Source organism: Amphiura filiformis, chromosome 3 (assembly GCF_039555335.1).
Source record: "Amphiura filiformis chromosome 3, Afil_fr2py, whole genome shotgun sequence".
NCBI classification, from domain to species: Eukaryota; Metazoa; Echinodermata; class Ophiuroidea; order Amphilepidida; family Amphiuridae; genus Amphiura; species Amphiura filiformis.
In genome coordinates, this window is record NC_092630.1 from 45,260,284 (window position 1) to 45,278,967 (window position 18,684).

Here is an 18,684-nt window from a genome sequence, read left to right on the forward strand (position 1 = left end):
AAGTATTAATGTAACATGATTTTCCATATATTTTAGTTTCATTTTAAATATTGAATTCTGTTTCCTTTCTCTACAGTACAAGATAGACAATGAACAAATCCCTGCTCTACATCCAGGAGATGATGTATTTGATTCCCATAAAATGGGCGAGGTAAGAAAATTGGTGATGACTATGAATGAAACTAAGTGATTTATTACCCTGTAGCTCAGTTTTACCATGTAGTTAGTTGGTTGGTTGGCATCCTGATTATTTATGTTTGGATACGTTAATAAATGTTAGGTGTTACTCATGCTCAATGGTTGTCTCTTCTTCTGGGAATTGATGGAACATCTTCAAAATTTATGCACATTATCTTGCATAATTATAAACAATCAATCTGTTATAAACACATGTAACAAATGTGATGAGAGATGTAATTTGTTGGAAGTTCAATATCATTATATTATGGGAAAAGGAAAATGTTGTTCAGTTCTTTGTGACTACTCCGGTGTGCTACATGTACTTTGAAATAATGGTACTATGCAATGCCATTGTACTTAGTACATTTTTAGCTCAGTGCCCAGTCGAGAAATTTATATCCTCATTCCATGGCTAATATGACAAAAAGAATTATGTTCGTTTAACCAGTCGGTCTGGGTGGACACACACTTGGGTCCTGATGGGACCAGGCACAAGCAAAATGCTCAAGCCAAGCTTAAAAAGTTAATTTCAGTATGTGTTGATCAAAAGCCAGTGCTTCTTAAGGCAGGATTTACCACAGGGCACAGTGGGCCAGGGGCTACAATGTATGGGGGTCAACATTTTGAGAGGAGAGAAATTATGATAATAATATTAATTTTTTTTTTAATTAAAAAAAGGAAGATAAAGTTGTAACAAGTTGTAAAGTGCATCCTCCTTTGGCCCAGAGGATATTCAAGCAACTTGAAGCACAAATTCTTGAATAAACTTAGGTTATGTATTGACTGTTGGGGTGTGGTGTAACACTTCGATTTGAAGAGCCAGGGGGCCAATCATGTTGCAAGGCCCAGTAAATTGTTTCCACAAGAGCGTACTAGGCATCACCAGGGTTCGAACCCCCAACCTCTCACACCATAGTCGAACGCCTTATCGATTGAGCTAACTTGACTGCATCTTTTGTCAAACATCTTTTTCAAGTGAAATGATATCAATATCTGATCAAGCCATGAAAAACTGTCCTGAGCCAACATTTACTATGTGGTAGTGAAAGTGATACATTTTGATAACATTTTATTGCAGCTGTTTTGTTTTCCGCACACCTTATCATTGCAAGACTGTGGTTTCAATCCCATCAAAGCCAATGCTATGGAAAAATTACTACTTGATGCAACACCGGGTAAGTAAAAGCATCAATTTGTTAGCTTCTGGAATTTAATCACTGACGGATGAAAAGGGAAAAGTGATGTAATAATGTACAAGTGAATGAAACACTGTTTTTTCATGCATTGATTTTTCTTCTGTAGTAAAAGAAAGTGCAATAAATGCCAAAAAAGGCATATTTTAATTGGGTCTATCTAAGTACCGTATTGGTCCCAGTATAGTCCCACCCATTTTTTAGGTGAAAATTTTTCACAATTGGGGTGGGATTATACTCGAATTAAAAAAAAAAAAAGATATATTTTTATTTTTAAGTTATTTATTTTTTTTGGTTTTGGAGTGTCCCTGGACCTAGACCTAAATGCTAGGATCATTCATGGTTGATCTAAAAAAAATTGCATGATGTTTTGTGTTTATAATATGAAAATTGATAATTTGTATTCATGTCATACTCTATTAATTGCATTCAAATTCAATGCATTTTGAAATCATTAATAGAGTATGACATGAATACAAATGATCAATTTTCATATTAAAAACCCAAAACATCATGCAAATTTTTAGGTCAACCATGAATGATCCTAACTTTTTTTTTTTTTTTTTTTACAATTTCTGGAATTTTTCAAAAATGGGGGTGGGACTATACTCGAACGTGGGACTATACTCGGACGAATACGGTATTTTTAAATACTTTCAAAGTTGTTTGTGGGAGTATCAGGTTTCTTGAATCACTACTGGTGTATTTGTTACTTGTTTGCACTTTTGTTAGGTTCTCTCTGTTTCTCTCCCCCTTATGTACTGTAATTTCTCTCTATTTCATTCACAATGTCATTTTATGTCATTATTCCTGTGATGTTTTATGCTCTAAATTGTGGGTATAGATATTTGCATATTTGTATTGATCAGAAATAATTAAGGTGTTAAAAGCTTTGAAATATGCTGGTTGTAAAAGTGGTGGTGGAAATTGGACAGAGTTGACTCAAAAATGACAGAATATTTCTGGTGCAAAATTATCCATTTTTAAAGCAACATCTGGCTAAAAGTTTGCAAAAGTGGTAGTGGATTTGATATGCATTTGAAACTTGGACAATACAACAGAATATTTCAGCAGTGAAATGATTTGTTTTTAAAGTAACATCAAGATGACATTTTAACCATTTGAAGAAATTAACCAATTGGAAAGAATCCATATTTATTAGTGAGAAAGCTATTTGCGAACTCTTGTATGTATGCAGAGATGCATTTTATGGATAACACTCGGTAATTACTACAATGTTGGTATTATTGGCCAGAGTCAAATCAATAGCTGTTTTATAAATGGATTGCTTTGGAAACTCAACATTTTAGTGTTAGATGGCAGTTGCATGTCACAAGCTTGTCATAAAAAGTGTTATAAAATTATTATAAAATGAGTACAAAAAATATATTCTGAACTATCAGTGTACATAAAAGTTTATCTATTGTTGGAATGTACGAGTCAGGGATGTAATTATAAGTTTTATTTAAGATTTGTGTGTGTCCAAATGTCCGCACTTTTATTTATTATTAGCCCATTTTGGGGTTTTTTAGCCCAAATTCACACGCTTTTTCCAGATTTTTTGCCACCCCAATAACCCGTTTCCGCCTGGGTATTTAAAAATGTATTATCTGTAGTTGCATTGAATACATTGTGTAATGTGTATATATATTCATGAAGTTATGAATATAAAGTGGAAGAACATTACAGCAGGCTATGGTGCAAATGCCCTTGAAAATTGCAGTACTGAGGTAATTTTACAAATAATGGACATTCTTCAAAACTTGCCTTATCCTCGTGTATGACTCCACCAGGAGTGTTATGCAGTAAACTTTCAGATTCAGATTCTGATCTTGTACTTCGGCGAGGACACATTTTATGCAAAGCATAATTTACTAATCTGCTTCTTGCTTCAGTTTCATTTATATGTGACATGATCTGGCCCATGCAGTCCAAAGTAGGCAGTTTTGGAAATTGAGTTACTATAATTATTACCTTCTACAAACATCAAATACTGAAAACAACAAGGTCTAGCATACTTTTCTGATGTTTATTTTCTTATATATCTTGTTGTTGACCAGATCGTGTCACATATTTGACCTGCTACCAAGAAATCAGCGTAAGTTGCCGCGACTTTATACTCATTTCGTTGAGTTGATAGTTTCAAGATATTCGGTCTGACTAAGTTGATGTTCTTTGTTTGCCGCCACATGTGCAAGCCTGTAGTATTATCCTTCTTGAATGGCCCATTGCGCCCCCATTCACAAAGGACATACAGACATACTTAGTGGCTTTGTAGCCAGGGCATTTAGAGTGACTAACACCTTGCGACTTTACGTTAATTTTGTGGTAGCAGGTCACATATATACTTTTTTGGAGACGAGCATAATACCAAAGATATAAGTGATATAACAAGTATGCTATGATATTTCTTTCAGATGATCTGATTGAGCTCATCAACGCACAATGTTTACGAGAAGTATATGCTGCCAAACCTTGCCCAGATAGTATTATGTTGTGGTTATTCCAACTCAGTAAGTTGCAAATTATTTCTCACATGCAGGGTTCCCGTTAAGGATTTTAAAATGTGCGTCATGTGTGACGCAAGTTTGCTGACAAGGTTGAAAAAACTTGCGTCCAGACAGATTTTTGTGCGTCCATCTGAAATTCACGATCAATCATACCGGGAAATGCCGCGGAATTCCATGATCAGAACGGCAGCCCCTTGTTGGTAACACACGTACCCGTACCCCGGGTGTACACTTCATCAAATTGATACAATAAAAGTGCATTTTCGCCGTGATATTCCATCTCCAATCGCTATGATAATTTTTCTCATTTCTGTGTCAGTTTTGGTCCGAAACGTGCTCAGAAACAGCTGCAAAAACATGCGCAAATTTTTAGTACTTTTACTTCGGGTTTCTTTAATTTTAAAAGCGTGTTGTTGATGCTATATAAAGCTAGAACACGCTGCCACAAATAATACAAAAAAGGTTATCATTTGGATTTTGTCTTTAAAATTGCTTTTATTCATCGTAACAATAATACTAATAAAGTAAACGTAGATTATTTATGAGAAAATAAACTTAAAACATTAAAAACTGAATATTGTCAGCTTGTGATAAATAATTAAACAAACATTAACTGCACATTAGCCGCACGTTAGATGCTTTGTTTACTGTAAACAAAGCATCAATGGGGACTTTCCCATCAAACAGCGATCGTACGGAAAGCTTGCAAAAAGTGCACGATTTCCTGACGTTGCATTTACAAATATTACAGATTTTACTGCAATTCTTAAGCAGGTGGGTCAAAATTTTGGGGCTTTTATTATCTTAAAAATATAAAAGAATAAAAATTTCGTATTTTTATCATCAATTAATGATTAGATTTCGAAGTTTTGTCTGCGTCCACATGCATGTGACATGGATGCAAAATACTTGATTAGCCATGTGAACTTGCGTCCAAATTTGTAAAATATGCGTCTGGACGCAATGACGCACACTAACGGGAAGCCTGCTCACATGTTATTCAATAAAAGCAGATATTACATTAGCCTGATTAATTGGGTAGCAAGTACGTGCACTGACATTTTTCTTCTGTAGATAAATTTTAATAGCTGATGCTTTTTAAAGGGGAACAATGTCATCTCACCAAATTTGCATTATTTTTTAATTGGCAATAATTTCAATCATGCAAATATGCACCCTAATACGGCAAGTAAGAAGTTCAAGATTAAAGTTGATGAGCAAGCCCGGGGCAGTTGTTAGTCTTTGACTTGATGCAATGCAAGAGGTCCCAGGCTTAATCCTCAGTGTAGGGAAACAAATTACAAGATATTAAATCTGAACCCTGGGGCAGATGAAGTAGATGACAGTGATTCACAACCCAGATGAAGTAAAAGAAAAACTCTTGAGGGTACAATAACCTTGTCCAAGTGAGCAAAAATGGAACATTTCTCAAAGTTTTAGGCATTTATAACTCAAGATGGTTTACAAATTTTGCCATCAAGTATCAGGTATTAGGCATTTAAGTGCACTAAATTTTTCCCTATTTGGAATGTTTAGCTTGCATCATTAACATACGTCTGCTGCTCTTATTAGCAATTCCAACAATTATTACGATAAGATGGCTGCTTTCATCTCTAGAACAACCCTGTTTATATCAACTCGGCATCTTTTAGGTGTAAATATGTTCACATCATTAAAATACTCTATATGTAGTGATAAGAAATATTTATTAACCTCAACCTAATTCTGTTTTAAATTAAATTAATAATTTTGTTGTATATTTTTATCTCCTCCAATTTTCAGTGTCAATCCACCCATCTGTGTATGTTACACAGAATTGTTTTCAAACTTTGTGGTATTTACTTACTTCATGCCTGTCCATCCATCCAAATGCTGACCCATGGGTACCTGCACTCAGAGACGTCGCAAGAGTCTTCTTTAATTATGGTGAGTCTTTTTTTCTCTCTCTCTTTTCTCTCAAGCTTGTGGTATATGGCTTGATAAAGTTGCATGTAAAAAGGCAACACAACTTGTTGAGAAAATTTATCCGCCAGGGCTCTGAGACCCACCTTTGCACAGTATTTTTGTGGGAGCCTGAGAGCACATCAGACACAGCAAAGTGCATTTAGAATGTCCTTATGATATCAAATAATTTTGGATTTGTTTCAATTTGGGATATAATACAAATTTTATGGCAAATTATTACAAATTGACATTTTGACATTTAACAGACGTCGAAGTGTGAAAATTGAACTCCTTTGGCAGATAGGTAACACTTACACAAATTGGAAGAATTCCTGCATGGTTTTACTAAAAATCTGTCACTAAATAAGAATATGTTTTTATTTTTATGTAAAATGTTGTAAGCTTATTCGTGTTTTGGAAACTTAATGCAAATTTTGAACACAAAACATCGAATTTTTCATATGGTGAACGGCTTTTCATCCTTGATAAATACACTTTCAGTACATAGCATTGGATTTAGAAAGACTTGCCTTACTTCGTCAAAAAATTGCATTTTTCATTTGACCCAAGTTCCAAAATAATAAAGATAAATATGTAGTGTAGATCATTTAGTGAGAAACAGTGGCATAAGCAGGATTTTTTGACTGGGAGTGCACACGATCCTGTTCCCCCGAATGACTGCGCCTAAGGTTGAAAATGTGTGCACGAAGCGAAGCCTTTAAATTGCACTCATTTGATTTACAGTGTTAATGGTGGTTTGAAAAGGGCTAATAAGAAAGCCTGATCCTCTTAAATATTGTGAGTAGGATAGTTCTTTTCTTAAATTGACTTTTCATTTGTAATAATAAATTTCAGTGTCTCTTTGTTTCAACCTAATGCATTTTCCCTTTTGTAGTTATACTGTAAAAGAATTGATACAATTTAAAAGATTTTTCTCCTTTTGCAGGATCTGATTTCCAGACCTTACTTCCATCAGTTGTACGCCCTGGATTTGGGTTTGAGGATGCCAGGTAAGAAGATTATGATAATGAATACAGACTTACACACATTAACACTCCCTACACCCATCCCAATATAAGGGTGTGTTCGCCAAGGCATTCAAAGCCAGGACAAGATATAATTTTTTACATTCAAAGTTAGGACATTTTGACAAAGTGAGGTCAAAATCCGAGTCCTCGCTTTGTGAATATGTTCATTGAAGAACACTCTTCCTATAGGGGTATAGGCTATTTCCTCACTTTGTATGCGCGTTTACTGACAAAGTGAGGTGACCTCTCGGTGACCACACTTTGAATGTGTTGTACCTAAAAATGTCCTCGCTTTGAATGCCGGGACATGCACATAATACACATGTGTGTATAACAAGTCCTCGCTTTGAATGCCTGTACACATAGGGATGTGTTAATGTGAGTAGGGGTGTGTTTATACACACACCCCAACACTGGCAAATATACACATGAATACATAGTTTTATTGGCCTTGCAGTAGACTTTGATATTACACCCTGAGCGCAGATACACCCTTAATCCCAAATGCAGATGTTTACACAATGTATTTTATGCTAGAAAGCAAAATTATACTTTTACGCTACTCAAATTTCACTCACCGGAGCGCTTTCACCGGGTCAACTGGCGTCTTCACCGAATGTTATTACTCTGAAGATTTGTTGTTGTTAGTAATGTTGTTGAGACACCTCCATTGACGTCACAGATGTAGATGATGTCAAACTGGAAGATGTTGTGGCGCCCCCTGGTTCGGGGTCAGGAGGTTGTCCCAAACAGGGTTGATGTCTAACCCTCTGGCACGTTTCAGTCTGGGTCTTTGAGATCTGATATGGATAGCAATTTTGTTGCTGCAAAGACAATGACAGAATGAAAGTATATCAAACGATTCTACAGGCTGTATGAAAATAATCGTTCTGTCTGTTTGTGGTGTTTTGAAATGCCTGAATCTTCCAAATGCACCATTGGATCATCTCAAAATGACCAGACTTTTAAATATAATGTACAAAATATTAAGTCTGGTCATTTGAAGTGGATCCAATGGTGGGTTTGGAAGAAGCGAGATTTTCAAAAACACCCAACAAACAGACAAAGAACAGTTATTTTAATACAGCCTGTATTTGCTCAAACAGCTAATTTAGCTCACCTGTTGGTAGCTTTCTGTCAGCAACTTTCTTGACTTTTTGAATATCGTATAAAGTCCATTATTTCTACTAATTTCAGATCAGTAAGAGGGAAGGAGAATGATGGCAACGATGATGAGCGAAGACCTGGCAAAATAAAATGTCATGACAACTATGGACTGGTTGGCTTGCCCACAGTCAACGTCATGGAAGTCATCAAAATTTTCACACAGGTTCTTATCACTCATGGACTGAAAGGACGGTAAGTGTTACCAAGCCACTTGTTTCACCAATTTCTTTCATTTAGTATAGTGGTTTGTAGAGAAGATATCTTACGCTTCCCACAATGCATTTCTTCCATATCAATTTTCTTTATTGGTTTGCTATCTAGAGCAACATGGGTAGATAGTGACAAATAGTACCATATGAACAGAGCACATCCAGATCTTGCAAAATATGTTTATTTCTTGCACATCGACTCACCTTTTTGTATATCGACCCAGTCTATTCTCAAAATGAAAACAAAGAGAACTTGTACAAAATAATAGGAGTTTCATTTGCTGTAATGAGGTGATGCATCATGTTCCAATGGATTCTGGGATGGGTGAGATATCCTCTCTGTGTGGTTAGGATATGTGTGTGAAAGTAATTGTAATATATGCACATTTGTATCCAAGTGTTTGGGTTCCATTATAATTGGATGAAAAGTGAACCTAAAATGGTTGGATAAAGTAGTATATATATGTGTAAGGTTATGATAACACGCTCCCTTAGATCCGCTCCTGGGGTGGCAATAGCCAAGGTGTATGACACCTTGCAGCTACTCAGCAACACTGTCAATGTTGTGTTCCATCGGGAGTGCTTGAGTCATAGGCGTGTGAGAGAAATATACCTCCATTGTGAGCCAATTAGTGTCATGTATGCAGTGACTGCCTGGTACAGGTGCATGCAGTCTGCAGTGTTCTACTGTATGATATGTGTGGTCTGTAAAGGTTGTTCACCTTTCAACATACATGGCCAAGGCTTGTATTGGGGACAGATTTTTTTCTCTAAGTCTAAAATAAAAGTTAAAATAAATTTTCGAATTATTTAGAGTTTTGTGCCATGAAGGCAGAAATAATAAACAATCATGATGATTAGCTGATCAACAATCATAACAAGACCGTTGTCCCATTGGTCATCAAGTGTGTAGGATGGGTGGAGACTTTGCTTCTCCTATGCACTTGATAATCACTATCGCAGAACCGGAACAATTTACTTTATATGATATAAAACCAGGGGGACAAAGCCACTTGCTCATAAGACCGATAAAGTTTCCCCTTCACAACCCATTAGGATGCACGCTTGTGTTGTTATCCATGTAGGGAGTTTTCTCCGGTCAAAAGTAGGTTTTAACTCCCCAATTGCCAACATGCTTGTGGCCCCACAGGTATCTGAATAGCAAGTGACGCCCATGCCTGAAAAGATTGGCTTAAAGTTGCCTTGATAGTGGAATATGAATGGTTCAAATGAATTCAATTAGCATGTGAAAAATCAACTTTATATAATGTTAAGTAAAATATACCCTTCAGGACTGCAGATTTGTGCTTTGCTATTTTATAATTTAATTCACCTCAAGTTCAATAGTTTTGCTGGCCGCAGTATTGAATATAGCTTTAAGTTAATCGGTTTGTCGGTACGCTTGCAGCACAATCACAAAAAAGCATTGAAATCGCTACCAAACTTGAAGTAAACCAATTGCAATATATAAGGTGAATTAGGTAGAAAGAATTGTGGTGGCATTCATGTCATTTTATGTAGTATAATATATTAATATTTCTTTGTTTGATTGTTTAATCATCATAGAGGAACATGTTACACGCCAGATGAACTTGAGTGCCTCCTATTTCTTGTAACAAAAACTGCTCTGGACAAGCAGCTTATAGGGTGAGTAAACAATTCATGCTGTCGAAGTACAGACCATAAATATTACAATAAACAATAGGGGACGTCTTCTAACATCTTTGCATTGAATATGTTCCATCATTTCTTAGGGCATGATAGAACGGTCCCCATTGCCCTGATCAATATCAGCAAACTATGGTGCCCTGAAATTGGACACTTTTCTGTCCAGTAACTTGCACTCTGTCTTTTCCTACGGCTCTCATTTCTTTTCCTATAGCATTGGCACAAATTGTAAAAAGAAAATTGATGCAGTGCTATAAGATCAATTGAACGTTTATGTTGACGCATCACACTATCACAATTATATATGTGATCATGATGATCATGACACAATAAATTCAAATTTCATGTTGTTACTCTACATTAGCCAATACATTGTCAGTTTTTTACATGAACCTGCATCTTTTGTTGGTAGGAGAAGATGAGAGCAGGCAAGAGACCCTAATTTTTTGCCAGGGACTAGTGAATATTACTTTCAGACAATTTGGTGTAACGTGTGTTGTATAGTACCTTGCATTGATAGACGGGGATGGGGTGATTTGGAAGGCTATAAAAAGATATAGACCTTTTCAAATCAAGATCGGAAAACTGCAGTATTTATTCAGTGCGCTAGGGGATCAAATTGGTTCACAATGAATCAAGTGGAATCACATACCCTTTTGAGTGAAAATATGACGTATTTAGCCAAAATCAACATGAGTCGTCACCAGGGTTTTCTTTAAGCATTTTGCTGAAGGGGTATCTTCAAATTTTTTTGACCCTTTCAATTGTGAATTTTTCCTCTGAAGGAGTCAAAAACATTGCCCAATGGGTATTTTTATAATATTATTTTTGAAGACATTTTTAACAATATGTCGAGCCAGCGGCGTAGATACTGAGGGTGTTGGGGGGGCGGTTGAGGATATCTCCCCCAATATTTTGCCAGGGGGATGGTCCATACAATCATCCCCCAATGTTGACGCCTGTATGTGGGTTTCTGACCAAATTAATCTCATATTTGGCCATTTTAGCCCCCAAAGTGCACATTTTTCGCGAATTTATTCCACTTTTGCACCATATTTCAACAGTTTAGCTTCAAAATGGCAAAATTTTTGGTACCATAAACAGATGCTGGATTCACTATACTTCAAGACATTTTTTTTCACCCCCCCCCCCCCAGTGGCGGATCTAAAGCAGTCAGAAGGGGGTGGGCAATTTTAGAAGAAAATAATATTTTAAAATGCCCCCTAAGAAGTAAGAAACTTTTGCTAAATGAAGACCTAATTGAAGCAATTTGGTGGATCATTTTGGCACTATTAATGTGTAAAATTTTAGTTTAAAAAAGCCGAACATTTGTGAAATGAGCAGTCCATGGAGTCTTTCGTGGACGGCAAGTTTTCCCTATTATGGTAGGCCTATAAATTGTGTTAAACATATTATTGGCAAATGTCGAAAGCAGAAGTGAAAGTGGCCATTTGTTTATCAACCACGCAGGATGATGTTCCCCCTTAGAACTTGGAAAATTTTGCAAAATGAAGACCATGGTGGACCATTTTGGCACTATTACTGTGTAAAATTTAAGTTTGAACAGTTGAAAAGCCGAAAATTGTGAAATGACGGTCCATAAAGCCTTTCGTTGTCACGTTTTCCCCATTAGACCTATAAATTGTGTTAAACATATACATGATATAGGGCCTAAATTGGCAAATGTCGAAAGCAGAAGCGAAAATGGTCACTTGTTTATCTACTACGCATGGGGGTGTCGGACCAAATTTGCAAGATTTCAAACTGACACTATACAATTTTAGAGACTCGCAATCACCAAAACATGCATGGATCGATGCTGACAAAATGTGATGGGCCCTACATATCGGGAGTAGGTCCTAAATGCCAAAAGCCGAGAATAAATATCACAATATCGGGTGTTTCTCTATTCAAATCTTGCAATATCTGAACGCGTACGTTTTCAAGATTTTGTACGCATTGGACTTTGGGACTATGGATTTGAAGGAGTCAGAAAAGTGCCTGAACGCGTAAATACGCGTGTTTTGTGCGTTAAAGAAAACCCTGGTCGTCACAGAAATATTTTCTAAAGATATTGAACTAACACTTCCACTATTTGGCACTTCACAATGTGACAGTAAAAGAAAGAAGAATGCAAGTGTTTGTCGTCTGCGGCACATTTGATTTGGTCTTTGCGTGGTCTTCGCAATATAAATATTGATCTCTTGTACAAGCCATACCCAACGCTTGACCGTGTCTTTCACGCAGATTTGTGTTCAGACGTAATAGTTGTGTTTGCGTCAGCGTCGATGACCCAGAATTGAAACAGGGTCATCCATAACAAACTTCGGAAAACTTCGATTTGAAAAGGTCTATAGGCTTCACACCAGAGGATGCAACATTTAGACATAGGAAATGGAAAATACAGTTGATGGGTACGGAGGGATTGTCTCCAATGATAGCTTGGATTTATCTTCCTACACATCAATGACACCATAACTGTTTAGTTACAATTGTGCCTCTTTCCTAACAGCAGGCTCATAATTCTTTCCTCTCAAGTAAGAATTCAGATTCTGTTGTAATATATTGTAAAATGTAATTGTACCCGTTTCTCTCCTCAGGCTTGCTGTTCAAGTTGATTTCCAACTGTGCATATCGGCGATATTGGAATGCTTTGATGATAACATCTGGGACAAACAGGTAATTATCAGGGTGTGTCAGGATTGGTTTTTCTATCCAAACCAAAAGCAATTTGGTATAAAGTGGTTCCTTTGTCATAAGGCTAATAAACATTACAAGTTTGTTTCTTGTAAGTGGCCTAAACACCTAAATGTGATTTAGATGTCGGTATGTATGGTTACATGTGCCTCATATTACATATTTATTGTTAAATCAGTGCAAAGTAGGTTACATTATAGATTGATTTTCATAAGATATTTTGTGATTTCATATTACTTGTAAACAAACATTTTTGTATAAGAGAAAAATCTTTTAAAACAAAAATTTCATCATTTTTTTGCTTAAAATTTCATTTTTTCTGGACTTCTCAAATAAGAAACATATGCGGTAAAATTGCTCTCAAAAACAAAATTCACACAGCCTTTGGAAAAGAGACTTGTTGTTTGTTTTCTAACCTAATAAGTGAGGTCAGCTAACAAATTAACTGTAGCATGTTATTACTACTAGCCCAAATTTGTGTGTTAATGTGCTTTGAGCTGAATTTACTCATGCCTCAATGCAAAATTAGATATCAGTCTGAGTACAACTAAAGACGACTAATAACTTCACGCTTTCATCGGTGTCCAGGATAATTATACACAAATTCTTGTCATTTTGCAGGTGAGCGAATTGTGCAATGCTTTGTCACAAATATCCGAGCATCATCACAACTTGGTGTATGTAGTACAACTTATGCCTACTAATAGTCAGAGAGGCAGGCTAATGAGGAGGAGACTGAGGTAAGAAATAGGGCCATGAAGAAGAAATCATGACTAATGTAGCTATAATTGGAGACAGAATTAAGACTAGTTTGTGTCTGACATCACCTGTTAATTGAACTCTCAACAACTTGTTATGAGTTGTCGTTTTGATTAGTTTCTGAAGGCGACGGCAAAACAGCATGCCTTATGGTTAATTTGGCATCTTCAAATATACTAACCATCTCAAAAGTTAGGTCTTAATAATGGGACACTTTCTTTCATAAAGGTACCATGTCAACAATGCCTAGGAAAGTTGCCTCTTGCCTTGTACTGTCATTTGTCACCATTTGTTGTCATTCTTTTTCTCCGATGAAGGCACCAGATGAATCAGCCTTCCTTTTACACACTATTCAAGGGTTGTAGGGAGTTTGATTGACAGTGACGTCAGACGCAAACTAGTCTTTTTAATTCTGTTTCAGATTAAAGGAGTACCCGAGTGAATAAAGCTCTCAACCTGTAATCAAATGACCAGAGTTGAATTCCTGCCAAGTCCTGATTTGCCTAAGCTTCATTACTTTCGCTGTTTCACTTAAAATAATGGTATCTCCTATGTTTTATCAGGCGAGAGATACATGACTGGGTCTCAAAACAATATTTTTATTGTTGTGTTTAGACCACAGAGGAGTAAGATAAAACAGAGTGCGTACCACCAGTCAAAGTCTCCGCCTCATCCGATAATGAGGGCAGATTGTTCCATGAAATGCGACAGGCGAGACTGCTACGCAATTACCGCATATTTTCACGGTCTATCGCGTAATCGCGAAAAGCACATAACACTCTATCGCGATATCTGCGAAGGCACGCAGCGCTGGCGTGATTGTTTGACACGGCACAATCGAACAATCGGCCCTCGTGAATATGCGAGAACTGGTAGCATACAATACACTGGGACTTTGACGGGTGGTACGCGCTCTGTTTTATCTTACTCCTCTGTGGTTTAGACAGATCAACTATTGAAGATACAGATTTTTTCCCAAAAAAGACTTGAGTTTTTTTGGTGTTTGGAGGGAAAAATCCATATCTTCAATACGAAAGGTCAGAATTTTCAATTGATCATCGGCTTTTCATCCCAGCTACATACACTTTAAATACATATCATTAGATTTATCAAGTTTACTTTAAAGACTGTTAAATGTTTAAAAAAAATCAATTTTTAATAATTTGCCACAAAATGTGTATATATATATTGCAACTCTACAAAAAATCAGAATCATTTGATATCAGAAGGACATTCTTCATATTCAGAATGCAATTCGATATGTCTGATGTGCTCTCATGTCCCACAAAAATACTGTCCAAACGCTCATACCAGAGCCCTTAAGATTATTTTACCATGCAAGCAATAAACTTGAGTGTTCATTTTAGCCACTTAAAATTATGGTGTGTAATGCAATTAGTTGAACATAGATGAAGGCCTGTACAAATGTGCAAATGCATGTAACACACCAGCATGATGTATTATTTTTTATAATATAGAGGGTATGAAGTTTTACATTCTTTCCTTGATTGTTTTTCTGTCTGTAGCTATGCTATGCTCAAGAAGATCTTATCAAGTATGTCAATACCAGCCAGCAGTATGAGCAATATGATTCAGTTTGGTGAGAATGGCAAAGGCAATGGCTTCACCTGTAGCGAAACTGTCAAGGTGAGCATAGAGTGTGGATGAAAATATAATCCCTTTGTTTTAATTGTAATCAGCATGCTGTCACAAGATATTTATGCAAGTAGATTTACTAAAATATATCAATGTGCTAAGTCCAGTTTGAAGAGAATCACCTCTTAGGCTGGTTTCATATTGTCATGCCACTCTGACGATGATTTTTACATCGTACACATCAGCCTAGCAATGCCAGCAGTGACAGCAGTAAGCCGGTATATGGATCACTCCACCCCTTTGCCTAAAGCGGCAAATGGCTAGGAGTTGATGCCAAGCCAATTTACGATATGATTTTTTGCCAATGAGCTCAGATGCTGCTGCTGCTCAGCAGTGTGCTGCTTGGTGAGTACTGCTTAGTGAGTGCTGCTTGCAGAAAGTGCAAATGGCATGATGAAACATCACTCTGCTCAGCGGCAAGCAGTATGAAACCAGCATTAGGGGTGCAACATTGGAAGAAAGTTGTAAATAACATTTCTTTTTTACCTGCAGCAGCCTTAAATTGAACTTGGATGTGCAGATCATATTTGGGAACTATACACAAAGTGATTTTGCCAATTGACATCAAAGCTTGATAGAATGTAATATTTGCTGAAGTAGTTAGTTCTAAAGAGGCTTGATTTGTCATTCTGTTGCATGCAACAAAATATATCACATCGGAAAAGGACCAAGAATATTCTTACTTGCATATATCTTTGATTATGACAAAAGTTGGAAATGCACACAATATTGCATGCTTGTTGAGGAAAATGGGACAAAAGTCAAAATAAAAAGAAGAAAAGAAAAAAAAATGTCAGCTGATAGTTAGCATGTTGTTTCCTGTATGATCTGAATCAACATTACCAAATTGCTTTGAATGATTCTCTTCTGCAGGTGTCTGATTTGTTACCAATACTCCATGCATGCAAGCCAGACGCCCAGACGGATTACTACCAACTCAATAGCGTCATAACGCTAATTGATCTAGGAGTTGGTAATGAACCATTAAAGTCCTTAGAGAAAATAGACCTTGAGCGTCTTATACTGAAACTGAGAGAACTGACAGGTGATATCAAGGATGGATTCCGGCATCTCAACAGAGTTCAGGTTAAGGACCTTATGCTTAGGACTGTCAATAAAATGACAGTCCTATCACAAAGTATGATGAGTAAACAGGTTAGTACCGTATTTCTTCTTGAATGGTATTTACACATTGGTTAGCATGGTTGTGGGTAGATATACTGTAAAGATTGCCTTATGGTGCACACATGGGTTCCTTTGCCTTAGGGTAAATGTCACATACAAATAGAGAACTATACCAACATGAATTATGAGTCTGTGCGCTTATTTGCTGGTGAGATTTTTACATGCAGGCACTTTTAGCCTGTGCCTAAAATTCTAGTCAAGGGAGCCTGTATGCGCCATCAGGTGAATCTTTACAGTAAGCGATGTATTATAACATATACTAAGCTTTTGCATCTGGTGCATGCTTCGTATTTATACCAACCGTGACTGAATACATTAGTTTATGTGCATGTGGGAAAGGATAATTAATCTTGCTGTATGTGTACAGATCACTTTGTGATTTTGAATAGACTTGTGTGAAATGAAACTTTGGGGAGCCTTTTTGATCATAATTTGTGAGAATGCTCAAGTTCTAGTCATCACTATATGCATATCGATACTTCTTGTTCTTATATCACATTCACAATTCTAAAATTGGAGAATATGTACTGCTTATCCTTTATCCATAGCTGAGTGTAAGTACTTTTGTGCATCATAATCACCCCTAATGCATGTCTTTTCCATCATTTCCATACACACCGTATCTCAATATAGATCCGTATAGAGCAATTCTTGCTGGTAGCTAGGCATAGGGAACGTACATTTAGCCAATCAAGTGATGAAGAAAGTAGTGCTGTGTGCAGGAAAGTAAGCACAAAGTCCAGTGTTTCTTTATCAAGTCTGCAAAACAGTAACGATGAATCTCAAGAATCTTATGGACAAGAAATTCTTGTAAAAACTGTCATTAAAAAAGAGGAACCGTCTACTGTAGCTACAGACCCAAATAGCATCAAATTGGAGCCAGACACTATACCTGCCATGGTGCAGAATTTGGAGACAAACAACTATACTTCAGCAAGCCATAGTTGTATAAAACATGATGAGAATACCACCATGGAAGAATCTGGATCCATGTTAGCCCAGGCACAGAATTTGGAAAGTTTTGCTTTCTCAAATCCTTGTACTTTCAGTCAGGAACCTGGTGATATTTCTGACAGTTTCTTTGGGTCGGGTAGTTGTAGTACTCAGCTATCACATTCCTCACATGTAGATTACACAGATACATGGAGAAGCCAGTCAAGTGATTCACAAGCACTCAAGTTTTCTTTGGAAAATCATTTGAATGATGTCACTAGTCCAGTGGCTAATAGCGATGATGAAAGTTCTCAAAGAAGTACAGGTGTGGATGGGAACAATTCAGAGCAAATGAGGAATGATGAGAAGGTGGCAGAAGATGCTCGGCATGGTAAGGAAGAAAACCAGGAGAAAAAAGACACACACCCTGAAAACAAATGTAATGTTGATATGGATGAGATGGGCAAAGACTCAAGTTGCATACCAAATCACAGTTGTGATTCTGTCTTTGATCCTGATGAAGTGCTGTCGTTTGGTGAAGAGTACACAGTTAGTGATGATAGAGGAGGATGTTTGAAAGCCATTCCCGATTTGTCAGAGTTTGACTTGGCTTACTATTCCAATGAGTCTGACAATACTTCTACTGATAATGATGGTGACGATCCCTTCATTGATGCAGAACATTTTGATGATGATGTCCCAGATGATAACAGCTGCAATTTGATAGACATTGATCCTGGATATGATGCAGACCAATCATCAGACGAGGAGGATGAGATACCCGATGTAACCAAACATGTCCTTAAATCAGCTGCTACAGACCAGCATTCATGCTGGAATCATCCGAGTCTGTTATTTGCTCATGAGAAAAGGAAAGCTAAATGCAGCAGTGATTCTTCAGGAAGCAGTTCTGAATCGGTCAACACAGGAACAGACCTGTCTTATTCTCCACATAGAGATGAAGCTGAATCAGGTAATAGTGTTTTTGCTCATGTTGAAGCGTTGGAAAGTTTAGCAGTCAGTGACCATAAAGACGTGTCCAGAGGTGACAAACAAGTGGATTCACAGAGTTTGATTCCGAAAACAGAAAATGAATCAAGTACAACCTTCAGATCAAAAGTAGAAAAATGTGTTTACATTAAGGAAAAGTCCCCTCTACAGGTATGAAAATCCTCATTCAAGTGCAGATTTTAAATTGCGGGAAGGAACAGGCGCAGGAAATGATATTTCCTCAGCCAACATCCGCTCTTGTCGGAAAAGTCTAGCGGCTACACGCAGAGATGGTTGCCAATCTCATGAAATAGGCAACTCTCTTGGAGAGATACAAGAGTCACATTCCATACCATTGTTATGGAATCATCATAGTGTACAACAAATGAAGAGAATGGTAGGGAACAAATGCTCATTGAACGAAGCCAACTCAATAGATAGCCATGACAGTAGCTTCTCCTACTCAACTCCTGACCCTGTGTGGTTTCATAATGTAAATTCAGACAGTGATGAAATTACAGACATGACAAAGCTGACAATTCCAGACAATGAAGGAAGTCAAGAT

The 18,684-nt window shown here is 37.0% G+C and overlaps 1 protein-coding gene and 1 non-coding gene across 2 annotated transcripts in view; both read left to right on the forward strand.

The window, feature by feature from the left end:
- The window catches only part of LOC140148591 (uncharacterized), a 71,776-nt gene that overhangs the window by 41,973 nt on the left and 11,119 nt on the right, over window positions 1–18,684 (forward strand). The window contains exons 8-18 of the mRNA XM_072170599.1: window positions 77–151; window positions 1,259–1,355; window positions 3,791–3,886; window positions 5,666–5,809; window positions 6,774–6,837; window positions 8,053–8,214; window positions 9,798–9,878; window positions 12,500–12,578; window positions 13,218–13,336; window positions 14,882–15,002; window positions 15,885–16,166. Coding sequence (XP_072026700.1) covers window positions 77–151; window positions 1,259–1,355; window positions 3,791–3,886; window positions 5,666–5,809; window positions 6,774–6,837; window positions 8,053–8,214; window positions 9,798–9,878; window positions 12,500–12,578; window positions 13,218–13,336; window positions 14,882–15,002; window positions 15,885–16,166 — 1,320 coding nt within the window. The remainder of the gene's footprint in view (window positions 1–76; window positions 152–1,258; window positions 1,356–3,790; window positions 3,887–5,665; window positions 5,810–6,773; window positions 6,838–8,052; window positions 8,215–9,797; window positions 9,879–12,499; window positions 12,579–13,217; window positions 13,337–14,881; window positions 15,003–15,884; window positions 16,167–18,684) is intronic.
- On the forward strand, window positions 8,712–8,883 carry LOC140149421 (small nucleolar RNA SNORA53). The gene has a single exon (XR_011858656.1). It is a non-coding gene; the product is annotated as a small nucleolar RNA SNORA53 (small nucleolar RNA).